Source organism: Haemaphysalis longicornis, unplaced genomic scaffold (genome assembly GCF_048455015.1).
Source record: "Haemaphysalis longicornis isolate Haplotype H1 unplaced genomic scaffold, Haemaphysalis longicornis Haplotype H1 scaffold_171, whole genome shotgun sequence".
Taxonomy (NCBI): domain Eukaryota; kingdom Metazoa; phylum Arthropoda; class Arachnida; order Ixodida; family Ixodidae; genus Haemaphysalis; species Haemaphysalis longicornis.
In genome coordinates this window covers 83,899-104,937 of record NW_027526277.1, presented here as the reverse complement: position 1 = coordinate 104,937, position 21,039 = coordinate 83,899, and the positions used below count along the sequence as shown (strand labels likewise).

General features: G+C 49.0%; 1 protein-coding gene across 1 annotated transcript; it reads right to left on the bottom strand.

Annotated features, from left to right (window-relative positions):
- Window positions 1–4,245: 4,245 nt before the first annotated feature.
- LOC144166454 (glutathione S-transferase Mu 2-like) lies at window positions 4,246–20,567 on the bottom strand. The gene is made up of 4 exons (XM_077695967.1): window positions 20,382–20,567; window positions 13,511–13,724; window positions 9,429–9,620; window positions 4,246–4,757 (listed from the first exon to the last, which is right to left on the bottom strand). Exons 1-4 carry the CDS (start codon window positions 20,474–20,476, stop codon window positions 4,566–4,568), a joined length of 693 nt encoding a protein of 230 aa, XP_077552093.1. The 5' UTR covers window positions 20,477–20,567; the 3' UTR covers window positions 4,246–4,565.
- Between the last annotated feature and the right edge of the window lie 472 nt (window positions 20,568–21,039).

The window sequence follows — 21,039 nt, the reverse complement described above, 5'->3', positions numbered from 1 at the left end:
AAAGAATCCGCCCAATAGGTTAATGTACCGAAGGCCCAATTTAAACGTCTGAGCCCGGTGGCAATGTTCATGCTTGTCAACATTGTTCAACAAGAACAAGACATTGCGCAAATTATAAGGCAGAACATCTATGCATAAGTGGTATTTTCAGTGTTCCTTTATTAAGAAATTCTGGATGCTTGATTTTTGTCCCTCTATCGCTTGCTGTCGGCCGCGCTACATAGCTTCTAAGGCATTCTAAGAAATCAGACGGCAACAGTAAGAAAAGGTTCCACTAGATTGGTTCCATATTTTTCTTATTGTTTTAGTTTCTCAAAATATCGTTCCTTTAATTATCTCCATTTACGCCGTTATAACGACTACATTTGGAACTTTCAGGAAATCTGCATTTTGTGGAAATGCAGGGCTTTGCACGATTAGCCATTTTGCGTAATTTTTTATATATTTTTCTTATTTCTAGTGTTTCAAAATTTATTCGTACCAATTATCTGATTTACGCTAACATATCGATGACTGGTCGAACTTCAGCGAAATCTGCATTATTGTTGAAATGCAGGTCGTTATACGGTTTGCCATTTTCCGGATTTTTCATATTTTTATTTATTTTTTTTCTCAAAATTTCGTTATACCAATTATCTCCATTTACCCTATTATAACGACTACAGTAGGAACTTTCTCGAATCTGTATTATTGCGGAAATGCAGGGCGTTACACGGTTAACCATTTTGGGTGAATATTTTATATTTTTCTTAATATCTAGTTTTTCAAAATTTCGTTCGACTGACTGTCTCCATTTACGGTATTATAACGATTATTGGCGGTGAGCGCGAACACAGGCGGCGCTGCGAAGCGCGCCTCCGTGACGTCAGCTTAGGGAGTCTCGCATTTGTCGTCTGCTTCACTCAGGATCGCTCTCCCTGCTGTTTATTTGCTCTCGGTCAACGTCTGATGCTTGTCCGCACCATAATTGGCGTGTGGGTAACTTTTTATCATGATAATAGGCTTAAAATCGCATACACTAGCTCATGGTGTCAATTAAAGTATAGTTTTGGATACCGCTACGGGAGAAACATTGCCGGCGCCACCCCATTCCTTGCGAAGCCGGTCCTGTGCGGAGCACGAAGAGTCGGAGCTAGGCGTCAGCTTCTCATGTAAGCATTCGAACAAAAGGAACAGCCAGCTGCTAATAACCGACAACAACGAAAATGGAAGACCAAAACAAAATCTAGGCCTTCAGGGCTGTCGGCTTTGGCAGAAGGCATCACGATTCCCGGTAATCATATGTAAGTTAAAACAGTTCTTGCAACCTTGCCGAACGCTCGAACGCGTTTTGTCACATCACTTTACGTTGTCAAGGCATGAAAGTTTGCCGACATGCACTATAGACTGCAAAAACTGTAGGTTGAGTTCCAAATAACCCAGTGTGTATATACGCGCGTGCTGATTCTATACCAGGCATCTAACCAGTCTGGAGGTTTATTGAGCAAAACGAGTCACGTCTTCGTTAAATTTATAGTAACACATATATGTTTGTTATGACCTGGAGGGATATTTCGGAACATTTTGCACAGCCATATCTTCCGGATATTCGGATATGCGTTTTAGGAAAACTGCACTCAATAGGAGGAGGAGGAGAAGAGGAGGAGGGGAAAACTTTGTTTAACAATTAAATCGATCTGGTAAGTGGGCCGGGTCCTCAGTCCAGGACAAGAGAGTAAAAGTAATTTTCTTCAAATCATAGAACGCCATCCCGAGTAGAATACGATTTGTTCTTCGCGCCTGGAAGGGTTGAAAAGCAATAAAGAGCTACTTGGAATTCTTCTTCGGTTTCGAGTCTTGTAATGTATGCAGGTATACTATTTATTACGTTCGTTAGCGAGTATATCATGCCTTCAACACCGTAATCTTGTCATCATTGTTCGAGTTGAGAGTCAGTTCGTTATGATAACGATATAATTACGATAGAAATTCGGAGCACAAAAACCGCCTTCGAGTACTGTGGACCACGTTGTTTAGGACGCGATCGCGGTGGCGTAGCACAAACCTTCTCATTGTATTTGCATGTGCATAAACAAAGCACGCTGCGGATATGCACCTTCTTGCGCGCAGCCGTAATGAAAGCCAATTTGTGAAGAAGGGAATGTATGCCATACAAAATGAAGGAAATATCCACACGACCTTTGTGGGGCTCCCAAACATCCCGAAACCTCCTAATAAGAAGTTGGTGACGGCGCAGAAAAATTAATGCGTTGGGCAGAAAAAAAAAGCAATAAACATTAATCTGATACAAGACAGCAACGAAGGAAACAGAAGAAAGCCGCTTTATTTCCTGCTGTGCGATGAGCGTGTAGAGGCCGCTGCTTGGTACGTAGTATTAGACTGTCGAGTCTTCATAGGAGCATCTAAAAAATACTGCAGGGAAGCCTACGCATTTTGAAGACTTATCGAGAAGCTCTGATCGCTGATCCTCGCGAATAACCAAGAAAGGATGAGTTACACACGATCTTCTGACCGATACTCTGAAGAAAGTTGTTCTCTATCTCTTCGTGTGTTGCAAACTTGTGGGGGATACAGCTTCAAATTATTCAGATGCGTCAGAAGCTGTCAAAATAACTGAGTCGCTAGAAATACGCTTTTTAACGCACTACAGCAACGAAGCTGGCGATTTCTAGCCAAGGCACTGTTGCCCCTCACAAGCGGAGTGTAGCAGACGACAGCGGCACGAATCCCTAAGCCGACGTCAGAGCCAGGGGGCGCCACTCAAAGATCTCACCGCCAATAGGGGAAATTTTCGCGAAAGTGTGGAAATGCCATGCGTTATACGCTTTGACATTCCCGTAATTTTTCAATATTTTCTTATTTTTTCGTTTCTTAAAATTTCGTCCGACCAATTATCTCCATTTACGGGATTATAACGATTACATTTGGAACTTTCCCGAAATCTGCGTTATTGTGTAAATGCAGGGCGTTATACGGCTCGCAAGTTTTCGCAATTATTTTAAATTTTTCTTATTTTCTTAGTTTTTCAAAATTTCGTTCGACCAATTGTATCCATTTCCGCTATTATACCGATTGCAGCTGCAACTTTCATGAAATCTGCTTTATTGTTCAATTGCAGGGCGTTACACGCTTCGCCATTTTCCGCAATTTTTTGCATTTTTCTTATTTTTTATTTGTTCAAAATTTCGTGGACCAGTTATCTCTATTTACGCCATTATAGTGATACATGTGGAACTTATGCGACATCTGCATTTTTGTGGAAGTGCAGGGTGTTACATGGTCCTGGCTGTGGGGGTACTCGGCAAATAATGCCACCGCGGCATTGAAAGCACCAGCGTCCATCGTCCGCTGCGTTTCAACCGGATTATCGGTAATGGCGTCAACAGATATATTATTAATCACCCTCACATTATGTGGTGGCTCTCTACCTGCCCTCGAGTACTTCGCATCAGCGGAGGATGAAACCGCGGCTTCGAACGGCGCGCTCAAGTCCGACGCTGCAGTTGGCTGTCGCCGCGGATGGCGACCCAAGTGCACCCGCACCGTATCCGCGACTTTATGTCTAGTAAGTGCCCTCTAATACGTGGTTAAGTACAAAAAACCGAATAATTTCTTTGGGGAAATGTTTCACGCGTACACCGATTTAGCGCTTGCTATCGCGTGCGCTAAATGTTTCACATTCAGCAAAACAACTCACCTCTTACATTAGAGCGCGGCGGCTGGCAACCAGCTAACCTGCGGCGGTGACTTATACGTGTCTGGCGATAGGTACACCTATCGTACTGTGCGGCATTCAACAGAACTTGGCGTCGAGTGGGCAAAAGTTTGGAAATGGTGCAGCTCCTGCTGTCAAACAGACCACTGCGCTCGCGTTGCAACCTTTGTGCCACGACCAACTCGCACTCGCTCGTAGGTGTGCGCAGAGGCTGGGGTTAAATTGCAGATAAGGTTGTCACACCCGTGAGCGGAACCATGACCTTTCGCGTAACCAACGCTATCGCGGCCCAACTGACTATCGAATCACTCGCACACGCCTTGCACGAAAACACCAGCTCACGTCGCAGCCCGCGGCCTGCCTGGCTGCAATGAAGGTGAACAACGTCGCCGTAGCAACTGACGCTTGGCCACGGATATGGGGGCGCACACACATGGTTGTCGGCATGAATTCCGCGCCAATGAACACCTTCTATAGCGTGGCAAGAAATAGAATGGTTTTTGTCATGCGTTATTGGAGTCCTGTGCAAAGAAATACGATACGTGATTTTATTGTGCACGCCATGCTTACCTGACCGGAGACAAAAAAGATGAAAATAGAATGAACAAATGATTCCATTAGTAGCTGTATCAGATCAGATGAACTTGAGCATTAAAACAGCAAGAAAAATGGACCAACAAAGAGAAAAAAGTGTCTTATGGAGATGAGTGGAAAAGAAGATATGGGCGACAAACCTTTATAAAAAAATGGGCAACGTAGATAGGTGTTGTCTTAAGCGAGCACTACTGGGTAAGGTGCTCCACAGACAGTTTTCATTTACAGCGATATGGTCCACATCGGTGTCGTGGGCTCAGCAGTCGTCGGCCGGTGGCTTGTGCTGCGGCCCAAGTGCTTTAGCATACGGGCTCAACACTGGCCACTCCTTGAAGCGGTCAGAAGCGAGGTATTCCTTGAGTTTGGGCAGAGAAGCGACGCGCTTGCAGTACTCCTCGAGCTGAGGGTAGCCCTCGCGGAAGGTGCGTGGGCCCAGGATCTTCACGACCTGCGTTGTGAGTAAAAGAACGCATTTCCAACTGATCGTGCCACTACGTTTGCTTCAGTTCGAAATACTTCAACTCATGGTTAAGCGCAGCTCCAGAGAGATAGAAAAGATGTTTCTTGACGCAGTGGCTTCGCTGCTGCCACCTAGTGGGGCGAAAGGAGGGGTTGGGTGGCAATAATTTGTACAAATTAGGACAAGTTTATGTGAAGGACGGATGGAAGGGGGAGGGGCTATGTGATTGACTGTCTTGCTGTATGGCTCACCATCGCCCTGCCCGAACCGCTGCGCCTGAAGCTTTTAAATTAAAGCAGGGTACGTTCCTTTCATGACACGGAGGCCATCTAAGGCAAGCTCGCGTGTTTAAACTGTTTTCGCTGTTTCATTTTCGCATGCTGTAGCAAGCCAAGCTCGGTGCGGCTGACTTCTGTATATCATTAAAATTCTCCCTCCCTCCCTCCCTCCCTCCCTCTCTCTCTCTCTCTCTCTCTCTCTCTCTCTCTCTCTCTCTCTCTCTCTCTCTCTCTCTCAGTATATGCTGACCTGGTCAAGTCACTGGTGCTTCCCGATAGGGGATCCTTTAGCCCATACACGAGCGGAGCATAGAGAAGCGCTTTTGCACTTGGTAATTGGCTCGGAAAACCATTTGCTGGCATCGCTACTAGCGTGGTTAGGTGTCAAGGCAAAGTCACCCGTCCGGTAGCAAGGCGGTGAATATTGTACTGGGCCTTTTGTGCGCTTGGGCTATGCCAAGGCTTTTCTGCGCCCAATAGAGGGGGAGGGTCAACCACGCGTTGCCACGCGTACAGGGAACGATCCAAGTGCGCGTTCCCCACACTATTTTGCCGCGTCGGGACAAATTCTAACGGGTTGGCCAGGTGTCTCATAAGGAGTAACATACGAGGGGGAGAACCCCGTGGAACGGCTCACGCTGCCCGCATCGCGAACGCCAGATCGTTCAGGCCCCGCCGTAAGCCGGGCCAGTTGACAGTGCGACTGACCTTCGAGAAGTCCTTCGAGCCTCTCGGGGGACCGACCGCTGGTTTTCCAGGAAGCGTTACATAACAGTGCTCACTTGAGGAATTTTGGAAATACAACCTTGAACGGTCCCATGAAATCGTTTGTCAGTGGTGTCGTATTTCATCACTAGCTCGTCGGAGTTCAGCACGGCCGTATCTTCTACTCACGACCAACGTGCTTCTTCTACTCTAAAAGCAACGTAAGCTGGCTCAGACCGTGTTGTGCCCACCGCGAAGGCAGCAACGTCGCGGAGCCCCGCCTCCCCGAGGCGGGAGGAAGTTTCTATATCGTCCCTCTGAGCCTGTATGAGCTGTTCCCCACTGAACATGATACCGGCCTCTCCAAGGAGGAAACGAGCTTTGGAGACCTTGCACCGGCCAGAATCTCCTGGCTCATAGCACGGTGCCGGTCGGATTATGGGGATCCCCTCGGCGTCCCCACTGGAGGAGCCAGCCTCGGCACACAGCGCAGAGTAGCACGCTCTCCATTCTTGGCGCAGGACAACACGCCAACGAGTTTTCTCTTGGGCGCCCGAGCTGCGCAGGCCTCCACACACACACACACACACACACACACACAAAAAAAGGGCCCATCTCCCCGCGAGGGGGACTCGAGTAAATGCGTCGCATAGGGGGTGGGTGTATTGCGTTAACGTTTAGTGTTTGGGGGGGTTGGTGCTATCACGTGTACACCACGCAGCTATCACGCCGCTAGCACGCCGCTGAGTCGCCAACGCACGCCGCTGACAACGTAGTTTGAATGAGTCAAGGATATAAGGCGCGTTCGTAGCCTTTGATTCTGTGTCGGTTTTGTGGCGCAGTGGGAAGAGCACCATGTACCTCGCGTTCCGCCCACAGGTAGTGAATGCGTTGTATCAGCAGCTTCTTGACGTAGTTTGAATGAGTCAAGGATATAAGACGCGTTCTTAGCCTTTCATTCTGCGTCGGCTTTGTGGCGCAGTGGGTAGAGCACCATGTACCTTGCGTTCCGCCCGCAGGGTCGTTGGATCGAAACCAGGCGCCGGTAACTGTTATTTCTTTTTATAGTGTAGGGGGAGGCTGGCTGCTGCGGACGCCGACGCACGGGTGACACCGTGAGTTATACAAATGCTCTGCATTTAAAAGGGCCCAGCTACGCCGGCTAAGGCGGTGAAAATGCACCAGCGGTTTTCTCCCGCATAGCCCGGCGCCCGAAATTGGGCTTCGTCGGTGCTGCAGGTTCATTTACGTTTCCAGGCGAAACACCCCCTTCAGAACTGGCCTGGAGAAAGAGCTGGCTATGTCAAAGCATGTCGGCGCCGGCGTTGGTGTTCTGCTCCTGATACTGCACGGGAAAAGCACGCAATGGCAGCATATTGTGGGCATAGCTTCGACTAGCGTCACTAAATAAAGGCCTTTAGAGTATCGGCACTCTTTTCTCTCATTGTTATGTGCCGCCAGGATTTTCACTGGTCGGTCGGCACCACGTGATGTTTGTTTACATAGGGCGCAGCCGTTTTGTTTCTGGGCGCCTCTCCTCTCTCTCTCTCTCTGCTGTGCGGACGCTAGAGAGCGGCCGGTCACACTCTGCCCGTCACAACCGGCGGCGGTTTCGTTGGGAGAGATGGCAACACTGCAAGCCAGAAACAAAATGGTCCCCAAACGCTTCCGGGTGCACAAAGTGGCGGTACTCTTAAGCGTAGCTTATTTAGTGACGTTAGCTTCGACAACCCGGGTCATCGACAGCCATCCCCAAATGTTCTTAGGCCACTGAGCGGCCACCCGCTCCGGTCGATCGCGGTCGCAAGGACATCGTTTTCCAGAAGATGGCGTCGGAGGTGTTGGGGAATGCGGGGATCGTATGAGGTGTGCGGCCAGAACAAGAAGGGAGGACGGGCGCACGAGTGCAGTGAGGCATGAGCGGGGACGACCCGAAGGCAGGGATCAATGGAGTTCGGTGTAATTACGCTCTTTACGGCGATGAAGTCAGACGGTATTGTCACGTGTCGAACTAGACGATGTGAGGAAAGGAGTTTCTCTCAAAACTGCAGCACGCCTCGTTCTTTGGCATGCCATAGAAAGAACATCTACAATATGGAGCTTAGACAGCACTGCCATGGGCCCCACGCGTGCTCGACATACACTCCTTCTTTCCCCCGCCCCAAAGACTGCAACCCTAATTGGATGCGTCCGCCATTATTTCTACCATGTAGAACTGCTGCCCAGCAACTGGTGCTTCGGTTGCGGCCGAAGTGCTTCTCCTGGAAGCCACTACCTCCTGAATTGCGCCAAAACATTCCCCATAGTGGCCCGACTAAGGCGCGTCGTTGGCCTCTCACTGGAACCCTCACATTTGCGCGTAGCACTGCACAAGGCTTAAGAAGTGAGAATTATGATAGAACTAGTGAAGTATGCCAGCGAGAGCATGACAGACGAGCTCTAAAAAATTGAAGCCGTTCCACTCAACGTGAAAGTTGACGGAAGTGCAGAGAAAGTGATTCGCCATAATTAGCTGTAGCGCCGTTATCCGCTCGCTGTTACCACCCAATGCAATTTAATTTCCTGCCTCCGTTATGCTCGCGCGCCCTCTGCCTGAAACAACGCCAGCTGGAGTTATGTTCTTTTTGTGCTTCCTTTTCCTCCCGCACGGGCCGGAATTGCACTGCCATTTTTTCCCCTCACTATCGCAAAGACCAACGAGCGTTCCGAACTACATGATTGATTGATTGATTGATTGATTGATTGATTGATTGATTGATTGATTGATTGATTGATTGATTGATTGATTGATTGATTGATTGATTGATTGATTCTAATATTTAACGCACCGACGCAACGCAGGCAATGAGGCGCGCCGTAGTGGAGGGCTCCGGAATAATTTTGACGACCTGGGGATCTAACGTACGCCGAAATCTCGTACGTGCACGGGCGTTTTTGCTTTTCGCCTACACCAGAAAAGCGGCCGCCGCGGCCGGAAAGCGAACCCGCGACCTCGTGCTCAGCAGCAGAACGCCTTAGCCACTGAGCCACCGCGGCGGGTCACTAATTGAACGCGGGTGCTGCCGGTTAAATACATGTATTTTGCGTCAAATGTACGTGCAGTTTTTTTTTCTCGCAAAGCAACGGGGAGATGTATGACAAGCGACAGCATTTCACGAGTTTCGAACGGTTATGACTATATAAACCGCTTGGTTTTCGAAGCCTCTGCGGGACGGCCTACGAGGGAACGCCGGGCTCTACTTGGGTCCGTTATCTCGCGGCACCGCCTCATTCCGGCAGTCGTTTGACATCGACCGTTACGGCAAGCTACGACGACAAGGCGAGCCCCTAAAGTGTTCTGCACTTATTATTAGAGGGGACATTGTATATCGTGCTCTGATTTTTATAACAAGGATGCACCAGCTTGCGAAACAACGCTTTTCTGATGTGGCGACCATTTGTACCGGTTAGAAAGTGAAGACAAAGATTAGGTAGATAACACATGGCCCACGCAGATAGCGGAACGCTCGTGAGGATGGAAGTAGAAGAAGAGGGTGGTACCACAATTTCAGATTTAATAGAAACGATTCGGCTTAATCTTATTAGAGGTTGTTGTGTGTAAGTGCGTATGCAAACGGTTCTTCGTCGTGCACCACGTAACACAATAGTGGTGATGCGGACGATGACATGCACATACCTGCAGGGTCTCGTAGAGGAGGAAGTCAGTGTACGTGACAGCTTGTCTGGCGCAGAAAGGACCGTGCTTGGCCAGGTACGAGGCGAACTGCTGGAGTTTGTCAGCGGCGTCGATCAGAAACTGTCGCCGCTTCTCTTCCGAGTAGTCCGGGCCATTGCAGAGACGCAGGACGTACCTCAGCACGTCGTACGCCTGTGGTCCATACCCCACGATAGAGTTACGGGTGTGAAAAATTTAAGCAAACACTTGTTGTTGCTCTCAGGCAACGCAAAACATGTTCTAAATGTATATATACAGAGTATTGCAACGAGAAATGAGCGTCATTAAGAATTTCTCTGGAGCGAACAGTTGCTTCGTTTGCGCTCAAATTTTACAAGAAGGTCGCATGTTGCGGTCTATTATGTTTAGCACTATGAACAGTCAGGACGGCACTTCCCTGCTTATTTAGAAAATAAATAAAAACAACTTTCGCCTATTGAAAGATGGCAGCTTTCTTGGGCATTTATGACCAACAAGGAACGGTGGCGCCAGCTGTCGGAAGCAGAACGAAATGCCCTATGGCGGTTCATGGTAGGAAGGAGTCATATGAGGGGACATACGATAACAACCTCCTTAGTCGCTAGTTTATGGTGGTCACAGATAGTTGCATTAGTTGCATAAGAGTTCATACGAACCACAAGGAGATGTTCATCGTTGGTTTTATTTTTTTTTAATCCGCTGTCGGATCATCTGTTGACTGCTGTGCCAGATTATCAAGCTTTACAAAATTAAACTCTGGATTCTTTGTTTAGGCGTGTTTTTTTTTTTTTCATTTTACTTTGTAGTAAAATGAAAAGCCCCTACGTGCGCCCGCGGAGGGTGATTACACTGCAGTGAGTGCCGGACGAACACTGATAGTGGCGTCAGTGCGTCATGGTGCCCGTGCGCGCGTGTGCGATGAACAGTGAGCCGCAACGGACACGCGTAGTGCAACAGAACCCGGAGCATGCGCACAACCAACAGAGTGGCTTAAAAGCGGCGCTCACAGGAGCAGCTGGACAGTGCGCACCGAGGGACACGCGAGAGCAGCTGCGGCCGCGGGCGGCGGCGAGCCACGACCATGACGCCCGGACCGCGAGGAGCAACCAGCGTCCGAGGCGGACGCTCTTCACCCGACGTCGGCACAAGTGACTGAAGACGTCGTCGTGAGTGTACAGCACCATGCTGTACCTTTCTGGACAAGCAGGGTTTCAACCACCGCAATGTTTTCTTTACGCGCTTTCGGCGCTTGTTTGCTGTGCTCTCTTTTTGTTGCCTCCCAACCTGCCTTGTTTGTTTTTTCCTGTTTTGGTTTTCCCGGAATAAACCGGTGATTTGTTCTCATGCGGATCGGCGTTACTTCGTCGGGCAGGTTCGGGCTCGCGAACCCTTTAAGCTCGAAGGGGGATCCTTCAACTTTAATCGTATATATGCCTGCGTGTCTGTGCTTGTGACACGCCATTATAATACCTTTCACTGCATAAAAAAACGTCTGCCTTTCGCCTGGCGCCACCGTTTCGAGTTGTTCATAAATGGCCAAAATGGCCGCCATTTTTCCGTTGGTGAAAACCTTTTGTATTTATTTTTAAATAAGTGGCGTCTTGACAATTCATGTTGTTGAACATAATAGACCACAAATTGCAACCTTGTTTTAAAGTTTGAGCGCAAAAGAAGCAACGGTTCCCGCAAGAATAATTTAAAAAGACGCTGATTTAGTAATGTAACATTCTCTGTATCAATTAAATAGTCACGGATACAGAGGGAGGGGAAATAATAGCACTCTTTTTGCACCTCGTCATTGTCGCCCTCGTTTTTGTGGACTGGTTTAGGAAATATGAATGGACGGACAGGCGGGTTTCCTGGCTGAGTGCACACAGAAATACTTACGCATTAAAAAAAAAAAAAAAATGGCGCCAAAATCTTGGGGCTTGCCAAGATCGGTCGGAGGCCGACATATGCCCAGTGTGGTTACTCTGGGACCAAAACGTCGACCAATGGGCGGTTTTTACGAAGGTATACTTGTCGGGGTTGTTTACGGCAACCGAAGCCCACTTACCACTTATTTACGGATATATTAGCCGAATTCCTCAAGTATGCCGGTGCTGATAAGCTTTGTTATGGTGCCGCTGACTGGGATGAGATAAGGCGAGTTTTTTTGCTTTGCGGAGTAGTGCCTAGGAAAAAACTGTTTTGACGCCCACCTGAAATGAAGCCGTATGGATGCCAAAAAAAAACAAAAAAAAAGAGAGCTATGCAGCGTTCTCAGAAACTTGGCAGTTAAAGTTTTTTGACGGCGAGCTCGTAAAACACGGCGGTTCGTATCTAACAGGGACATCGCCCATCACTGCATGCTAGAGTGGCCCCGCTACCAGCTAATGCTACCGTCAGTAAATGACAATCCGTGGCTTGCCGACTTTTGCAAACGAACTCGTACGCCAACCCGGCTGCGCACAGTCACTGTAGCCCCGGGCAATATTCTGACACGTGCCACGGGTGTAAGGAGAGAGAGAGAGAGAATACCTTTAATGGGAGAAGCGAGGTTAGGCGAGCCATTTCGCTTAGCTTGCCACGCCATATAAGGAAACATAAATATGAGGGGTTGTAAATTAAAACAAATAAATCATTTAAAATTTAATTTATTTTAAGCATTTTCAAGCACATATGCAGAGTCTGGCAGCGAAGTTAATCACAATACTTCGTCCAATCCAGCGCTACGCAAGAACGTCAACAGAGCTTCGGTAGCCCGTACCACGGCCGCTACATCTATCAAAAGGGGGAGATCGAGCGGCCGTACCCGTACGGCCTTGCGTGGGTCCGACCAACGGCCTGAAACTGCTCTCAGTTCAAGGCCTGCGTGGTTCGGCATACACAAAGATGTTAGGATAGTCTGCCTTGGCACTGGGGAGTTTGGACAGATGCAGACGATATGTTTGATATCTACTGTTACAAGGCCGACCTATCACAGATGGTGTGGGCCTGCCCACAAGCGGCAAATGTAGTTGACAAGATCGCTATTGTGGAGCAACGGGAGACCGTATATTGCTCAGCTCCGACATAGCGGATCAAGTCTGGGCCATTAATCCGGCCGAAGACGCTGCTAGAGACCAAGGCCTGTTGGCCGACGTCTAGGGTTACTGGTTGTCACCCAATGAAGTTACCTCTCTGTCTTTCTCTCTCTCGCTTGGTGCAGAAAGAATTTTTCTTGGCTGAATACAGCGCTAAAGAAGGGTCAACAATAAAGAAAACTGCGCAACACATGCTGTGGTGCTGTTCCGTCTTTAGCGATATTTTCCCTCAGGCACAAATGTACCAACTAGACTAAACCCTTCCAAATTTTTCATTTGCGAGGTTTCTGACAAAGCCATAATTGTACACCTGATGATAAATTTTGCGAGGATGCGGCCGGAGTAGAGGTACCAAAAGCCGGGAAGACGTCATGGCCGCGTCACGGTGACGCCTCCCTTACATGGTACGGCTAACCGTTCTATACAGGCAGAGTTGCATCTGTCGCTCGCTCTACGCAGAAACTGACTCCACCATGGGATTTCCCAAAACTGGCCAACTAATCGACGGGCCAGCCCCGGTTTGAGGCTCCGTCCGAAGTGCACTGCTTCCTCCAGCTTTACACGGCCGAAACGCAGCGTTTATCACACGCCCCTCACACAGCGCCAACCGTGCTTTGCGTTCTAACCGTCTCGGTGGTCACGTTTGCTCGATTTCGCAGCTGCATTAGAAGTCTGTCTGTCCTTTTGTTTCCCACCAGTAATGAAATTTCGTCGCCGTTCTCATTCCCTTCTCTTTTGCTCCTGTTCAGCGCTGCACTCGCTTCACGCCCCATTTTACGCTGGGACGCCGGCAGACAAGAGGGACAAAGCTGTCGCTTCGACGAGGAGCTATCGTTTCCGGAGCAACAGACCGGTTATTATTGTATGAAACTCTATGGCGCGCACCCTGTCGTTCTATGTTCTTCTGTCGCTCTCCACGGATCGATGGCCCGAATTCTTGCCGTAATGAGAATAAATAAATAAATAAATAAATAAATTAATAAATAAATAATGCCTCACCGAGAGCTCGACCACTTCGATCCGTCGCCTGGTATCTTCGTCTTTCGGAGCGAGCCCATGCTTGCGGCCGAGGTAGCGCAAAATGGCCATGGTTTGCGTTATCCTCACGTCTCCGTCGATAAAGTAGGGCACGTTAGGAAAGTCCAACTTGAGCCGGTACTTTTCCTTCAGCCACTCTTCACGGCTGGGCTCGGGACCGCTGCCGTAGCCGTACCTGTGATAATATACATATGCACGTGGACTTATACGCGTACTTATAAAGTCGCACGTGGCGTATGCGCTTGCTTATCTTACTGGGGCAGTGAGGGTAAAAATGAAGCTGGCTTACACCGATGTGGTACAGCGTGAAATGCACAGTAGTCGGCGACAGGTAGGTGTTTAATAGGAAAAGGAAGGAAGTAAAGACTGGCGCCGATCGCTTTTTGCACCGTGATTTGTGGGGCGCAAATCATAAAACATCAATAGTAAAGCTGGGTCTGAAGATTTCGTGATTAAATTTTACATACATTCCCATTCCCATGTATGTAAAATGCCTCTATTGAAAACAAATCGTCGTCCCGGGTTCGTTTTCAACGAACCCGTCGCGGCGGCTCAGTGGCTAAGGCGTTGCGCTGCTGAGCACGAGGTCGCGGGTCCGATTCCCGGCCGCGGCGGTCGCTTTTCTGATGGAGGCGAAAAGCACAAATGCCCGTGTGTACGAGATTTCGGCGCACGCTAAAGATCCCCAGGTGGTCAAAATTAATCCGGAGCCCTCCACTACGGCGCGCCTCATCGCCTGCGTTGCGTCGGCGCCTTAAACCCTACAGTCAATCGTTTTCAACGAAGGCCCCTCGCTGCTGGCCATGGTCCCGTCTTCTCCTCCTTCGTCCGCCTTGTCAGGGCCGTGCTTGGCGCTGTTCCGGCGCTTGTTGCTCCGCTAACCTTAATCTCATCCGTGCTTGGTTCGGGCTCTACGTGAGTGAGCTGGTGGTTATTCGAGGGGACCGCTGAGACCACAGACACAACCGCCTTCTCGTGGTTCTTTGGCTCAGTGCCTTGGGAAGGACGGGGAACATATGGGGTCGCCTCCGCGTACTCCGGGTGTCCTGTGCTTTGGGCTGCTGGTTCATCTTCGGTCGCGTCTATTAAGTGCTCTGCAAACTCTTCGCGACCCGCGGGCCCCGTGACGTTGGCGTACGTGCTTCGGTGTCCGCATGGCCGAAACGACGGCATTTCAAGCAGCCAGGCACCTTGCATTAACGGCGAACGTGACCAGTCCCATGGCAGCGCAAACATTGAATGGGCCTGCCTGGCACCACCATGAGGGCCAACTCACCTGCGACCCAAATTTGATGCAGAAAATCTTCCATGTGCACCGTCAACCCGGCCTTGAGGTTCAGCGTAGCCGCCCGCGTCGTGGAGCTCTTGTCCTGCACTCCGTGGACGCGCCATCTTTCCTTGGGGACTTCAACGACCTTGCCTTAAGAAGCAAGGGCGGCCCGGACGTCATCGTCTTCAACGCCATGCAGTAGCCAGTGGAGTTTTAGCCTCACCTGCTGGTCCAAGGGTCCACGACGAGCCACCGGCGTCCCTTCACTTCCTGCTCACCGGCCGCCAGCATATTCTTTGTGGCCTCGGCGCTTTTGGAGGCCACCGTCCACACGTGGTTGATCTGGTACGCCCCCAACGCCATCATGCCAACACGCCCGAGCATGTCCGGGAAATCATCGATGCCGAACGGTCTGGCTTTCATGCCCCCGCGAAGTAACACCGCATTCAAAACGATACGTCCGGTCGGCAGTTGGGGCAAATAGAGAGTTACAGCAGAGCGGAGAATCGGTTCCAGTACGGTACCCGGTAGGCGACCGGCACTAATGCGCTTGCGCAGAGGTGTAAAAACTGGTTGTGCACAAGTGTACCGGGTACCCTACCGGTACCGGTTCCGCGCTCTGCGATTACTCTCGAATAACTTGATACGCGTTATCGCCGTTCGCTTCAATCCTGTTTCCGCAGCCAGACTGGACCACTCCGAGGGAGGTCAAGATTCCGCGCCCGCCTGCTTCGGTGGCAGATTTAGCTCGGTTAAACAGAGTATGAGGAGCACGTGTGTGCATGTTGAAACGTTCACCTAGATGGCGCCATGTGCCACTTGGTTGCACTAGTGTCACTAGATAATGTTAGAGAGTATCGACACTCTTTTCTCCTATTTTCCCGTGCCGCCGCCATGGTCACTGGTTCGTTCTCATTGCGTGACATTTGTTTACACTGCGACGGCTCATGGGCGCCGCCGTTTTGTTGTGTATCCGTTTTAGTCGGTCAACTCCGGTTGACTCTGCGGCTGCGCGCGTCTGACGTCGTTCCGAACGTGAAGCAAAGATAACGCGTGTCAAAGATAACTTGCATTTCAACAGCGGAATGGTGTCTGGAAATGCTGTTTTCTGCATCTTCGGCAGTATTGTCACTGTTGTTAGCAAACGACCCGGACGAAGTTGGCGGCGAGGCCGTATACATAGAAGTGGCAATCCCTCAACACTGATAAACTCCAAAAATGGCCGTTGTTGCTCATTTGCGTGCCTCAGTGACCGTACTCCGTATCTTTTCTAGTGACACTAGTCTGCATTAACGTGGCTGGGAACACTAGGAAACGCCTATGCAGATTCCGGACAGGGCGGCCGTTTTTGATGGAGGCGAAAAACGAAATCTTCGGTATGTTGAAATTTCGGAGCAGGCCTAAGGTGCCCAGCTGGTGTTAATTAAAGTTCAGCCCCCAACTACGGCGCGCCTCATATCCCGGAGGTTGCTTCGGAACATTAAACTACCAAAAATGTGATATTATTGTCACGTGTAATTGCAGTGTCGAGTAGTGTTTTCTATTCAGTGTCTTTGTAAATTCCGCGCCTTTGCCTTGATTGATTGATTTATTGATATGTTGTTCGGGACACTCTTTTTGCATCGGGTGATGAACTGTCATCTCTACGGAGAAGCTATTACATCATGTGTAACGTGAAAACTTGGGCGAGTTGGTGATGCATGGTGGACCACAGCGAAAACGACAAGACAAAGGACGATAGCAAGAGGACTCCCGAAGCGCTGACTTACAACTGGATTTTGTTTTCTCCAACGGCGCCAAATATAAATGATATTGAAGAAAACAAAACATGAAAAAACACATGAAAAAACCGACATGAAAAAGAACAGAGCCAAAAACACAGTTAACCATTATCGGCACGTGTCCTCTAAAGATAATCTATCTCCTTCTTCGTGAGTGCAGTTGAGGCTGTACTGACGCTGTTCTCACCCAGGCGTTCAATCTCAGCGGCCTCTATAATTTCCCGATTTACCATGTTCACGTTTCTGTCGATAACACGGCAATCTTCAAACAGCGGCTCGCAGCCGCATGTTTCGCGGTGAGTGGCAAGATGGCCAACCGCTCTATTTTTTACATTATTAGGCCACTCCCGCAGGTGGTTATTGAGGCGTCTTCCGGTTTGACCGATATACCTCTTTCCACAATTTAAAGGCAGGTCGTAAACGACACCTTGAACGCAATCAACGAAGGGCGTTCTGTGCTTTATGTGACACGAGGATTTTTCCCTCCCCAAACCGTGGTTCATGCTGCAGCGGGCCGACAGCTTTTTTGGGGCAGAAAAACACACTTGTATGCCTGCTCTGTCAGCTATCGTTCTTAAGATGTGCGACACGCCATGAAAATATGGTATCACAGCCATTTTTCCCTTAACCCTTTGTTGTTGGTCTTGTGGTTGCCAGCCACACAACTCCTTTTTTTAAATGCAGAGCATTTCTTTAACTCACATGTAGCGTCCGATGTCCGTCCGCAACAGCTCAGCGCGCAGGCGCGCCCTCTCCCCCACTCCTCCTCTCCCGCATCACGCTACCCTCCTCGCTCTCAACAACAGGTCCGCACCCTTTCCCCTACACTATATAAAATTCCCCCGCATTTCCCCGAGGGGGAGAATGTGAAAGTGCGAATGCACGGTTGTCGGCCCGCTTGCGGCGCTTGCGCTCGGCCCCCGCAGCCCACCGCCTTGCCGCCTTCTCTTCCATCTCTTCCATCGGGTTTGTAGTATCACGTGTACACCACGCAGTTATCAAGCCGCTATAACGCCGCTGAGTCGCCAACGCACGCCGCTGACGACGTAGTTTGAATGCGTTAAAGATATAAGGCGCGTCAACACTGATATCACCGTCGCGTCCGTGGCTTGATCGGTAGAGCGTCGCGCTGCGGCCGCAAAGTCCGCGGATCGAAACCTGGCGCCGGATGCTGTTTCTTTATAGAGGAGCACTGCGGACGCCGACGCCGCCGCCGGCGGTGGATGGTTTGGGGTCGCTTATAAAGTGTATTCACACTTAAAAAAATAATGCTTACCGGCGCCTGGTTTCGATCCCTCGACCCTGCGGGCGGAACGCAATGTACATGGTGCTCTACCCACTGCGCCACAAAGCCGACACAGGATGGAAGGCTACGAACGCGCCTTATATCCTTGACTCATTCAAACTACGTCAAGAAGCTGCTGATACAACGCATTCACTACCTGTAGGCGGAACGCGAGGTACATGGTGCTCTTCCCACTGCGCCACAAAACCGACACAGAATGAAAGGCTACGAACGCGCCTTATATCCTTGACTCATTCAAACTACGTCAAGAAGCTGCTGATACAACGCATTCACTACCACCAACTCCCCAAACACTAAACGTTAACGCAATACACCCACCCCCTATGCGACGCATTTACTAGAGTCCCCCTCGCGGGGAGATCGGCCCTTTTTTGGCTTAAGCATACCTTCTGCGACAGAGGCCAACACGTGCGCAGGGTAGCGCAGACGACGCTCCTTTTGCGTTCAGTCTACCCTGGGCGCGTGTTGGCCTCTGTTGCAGAGGGTATGCTTAAGGCCAAAAAGCAGGAGCTCTGGGGCTCGAAAACAAACCCGGGTTATGCGTCCCCACGGCGCGGAATGCCACCGCCAACAACATGCCCACGCGGGTCATCACAAGCAGATCTAGAGCCCCATCGCGGCAAGTGCTTTCGATGACTGATTCGGAAGCTCTTGTGACATCCCCCATAGATTTAAGTTATGATCCGACGTCCCAAAAGCGCGGTCAAGTCACTTCGCAATGCTACGGGAAACATTTCCCGAAGATTGAGGGTAGGTTGAAGAAAGACAAACCCAACCCCACAAAACAAAATACGCTATTCTTAATGTTATTGTGAAAGGGACGTTTATTTCCACGACAGGGAGGCTGTGCTCATAAATGGGATCCTGCGCTGGAGGGACCACCAAAGGGCCTCGTTTCGCGTTTCAGAGGAAAACTGTGTCTCGGGGAAGATGTGTAGCCTTATATAATTTTCTAAAGCCAGCTCAGTCTTCATTTCTGTCTTATTCTAAGTGAGCACACTTCTTGAACAAAAACTGACATACACAAAATAAGACCTGGAAGACACCTAAGCCCTTCTATGAGTTTCCAAAGCGACAAAATTAATATGCAATTGCACGCCGCTTAGAGTTTTGCGCGGGTTTTTCTGCCTGGTATTTTTTACAGTTTTGTGGTTACCGTGGGGACGGTTACTTTTTACTGAGAAAAATGATGAATTAAAATCCTGAAATAACAAACTTCGGATCCCTACAGAAAAAAAATCTTTAAAATAAAATAATTAAGCGAGCATCGATCATCAGATACACAAGGATCAGAAATTTCTGTTTGAACTGAAGCCAATTCGTTACAGCTAACGACATCTATTCTTCCCTTTCTCCGGTTAACTCGTGTATGCAGCAGGGACGAGTACTCGGACCGTTGCTTTTCCTCATTTACATAAATGGCTTGCCGAATGTTGCTAACTCCTCAAATAAACTGTTTGCCCATGATTGTGTTATCTACCAGGTAATTCCTATTAGCTCTGAAACTACGATGCTTCAAAATGACTTGGAGAATATTTCTACTTGGTATACTTCATGGCAAATGCACCTAAATACTAACGAAAAGTAATGAGAATTTCACGTAATGAAGATAGTACCAATGTTCACAGCTCGAGGGTTGAATGTTAGCAAAATGTGATGTTGCTGTCTTTGGGGAAGCACATTGAGTAGATATCGGACACCGCCAACCACATGTGTGGCGTTTTATGCAGGAACTTTTACATGACACCTTCATCGCTAATGCTTTTGCTATATAAGGCCCTTGTCCGCTCAAAACTTCAGTATGCCTCTTCGTTATGGGATCCCGGCCTTGATCATATTTCCAACACCTTAGAATCAGTTCAGAATCGCGGCGCACGCTTTGTACTATGAGACTATTATGGTACTGCCAGCGTATCATCCGTGAAGTTATGATTAACTTGCCTCTCCTTTGTTTACGTAAGAAACTGTCTCGCCTCAGTTTGTATCACAAAATTTTTCATCACAACACGGATACTAAACGAGGATTCTTTTGCGCACCCGCGCACTTATCCGCGCGTAGTGATTATGCAAAGTAAATGTCCTTTTTTACCCGTACGAATCTGTTCTACCACTCTTTTCTTGTAAAGACGTCTCTAGAATGGAATGGCCTGTCATCCACAATTGCAACTCTTGCTGATACCCCCGGTTTTAAAACCGCTGTTGAGAATTTCTCTCTGTCTCATTGACTGTATTTTTTAATATTGTATAACATTGTAATACTTTGTAGGCCGCATTTCAATTTCCTTTCCTTAATTTTGTATGTATTGCTGTCATCCTATGTTCTCATTTTCTATGTATTTAAAGATTTTTGTTTTGCGATATTTTGAGTAACAGTTGCTCCCTTGTGTACTACCTACGGGCCCTGAAGGTAATGAAATGAATGAATGAATGAATAAATAAATAAATAAATAAATAAATAAATAAATAAATAAATACCTCTTGTCTTCATAGGTGACCCCAGCATGCGCCAGTAAATAGCGTATGGGTTCGGCCAAGCCTCGACAATCCCAGTATCCAAGCACGGGTGCCATGGCTGGTTTTCTCGCTACAGTGGCAATACGCGCAGTGCCCGATGTCGCCGTCACGCGCTTATCACGCTGTCCAATGGCAAGACTCACTGTGGCCTTGCAGCGATAAGCGACGCAGCGTCTCACAGTCAGGACACACAATTGTATGTAGGAGATCGCCGCGGAGAGGGCAGGAGGCGACCTGCAGAAACCGCTGGCATTTATCGCAGGCCATTGAAGGCGTTTAATCTGAGAACGAAATGCGTCGTTCGAGCGCTCTTGGCTGAGTGAGGCAGCTGCGTGGCTGTAAAAAGGAGGCTTTGCAGTCACTAAGCCACGAGTACTTATTTACTGTGAATTCCTGTTCCCGGCTGCAAAAGCGTGCCCCCTTTAAGCAACACGCGTCTCGAGAATAGGTATCGATACACGGGCAAAAGTCTCCCAACTAATCCCACTGGTGGTTGTGTTCACACATGTAAGCAATGTTTAAAATCAAGGAAACCTGAAGCAGATTTTTCAGCTAAAACAGAATTGTGCAAACGATGTTAGCACTGTTCTTTATTAAAAAAAAAGATACCGGGATGGTT

Coding starts and splice junctions, on each gene's coding strand:
- LOC144166454 (XM_077695967.1), bottom strand. CDS start 20,476: ATGGCACCCGTGCTTGGATACTGGGATTGTCGAGGCTTGGCCGAACCC. Junction 13,725..20,381: donor GTCACCTATGAAGACAAGAG/GTATTTATTTAT, acceptor ATATTATCACAG/GTACGGCTACGGCAGCGGTC. Junction 9,621..13,510: donor TCGAAGTGGTCGAGCTCTCG/GTGAGGCATTAT, acceptor TATGGACCACAG/GCGTACGACGTGCTGAGGTA.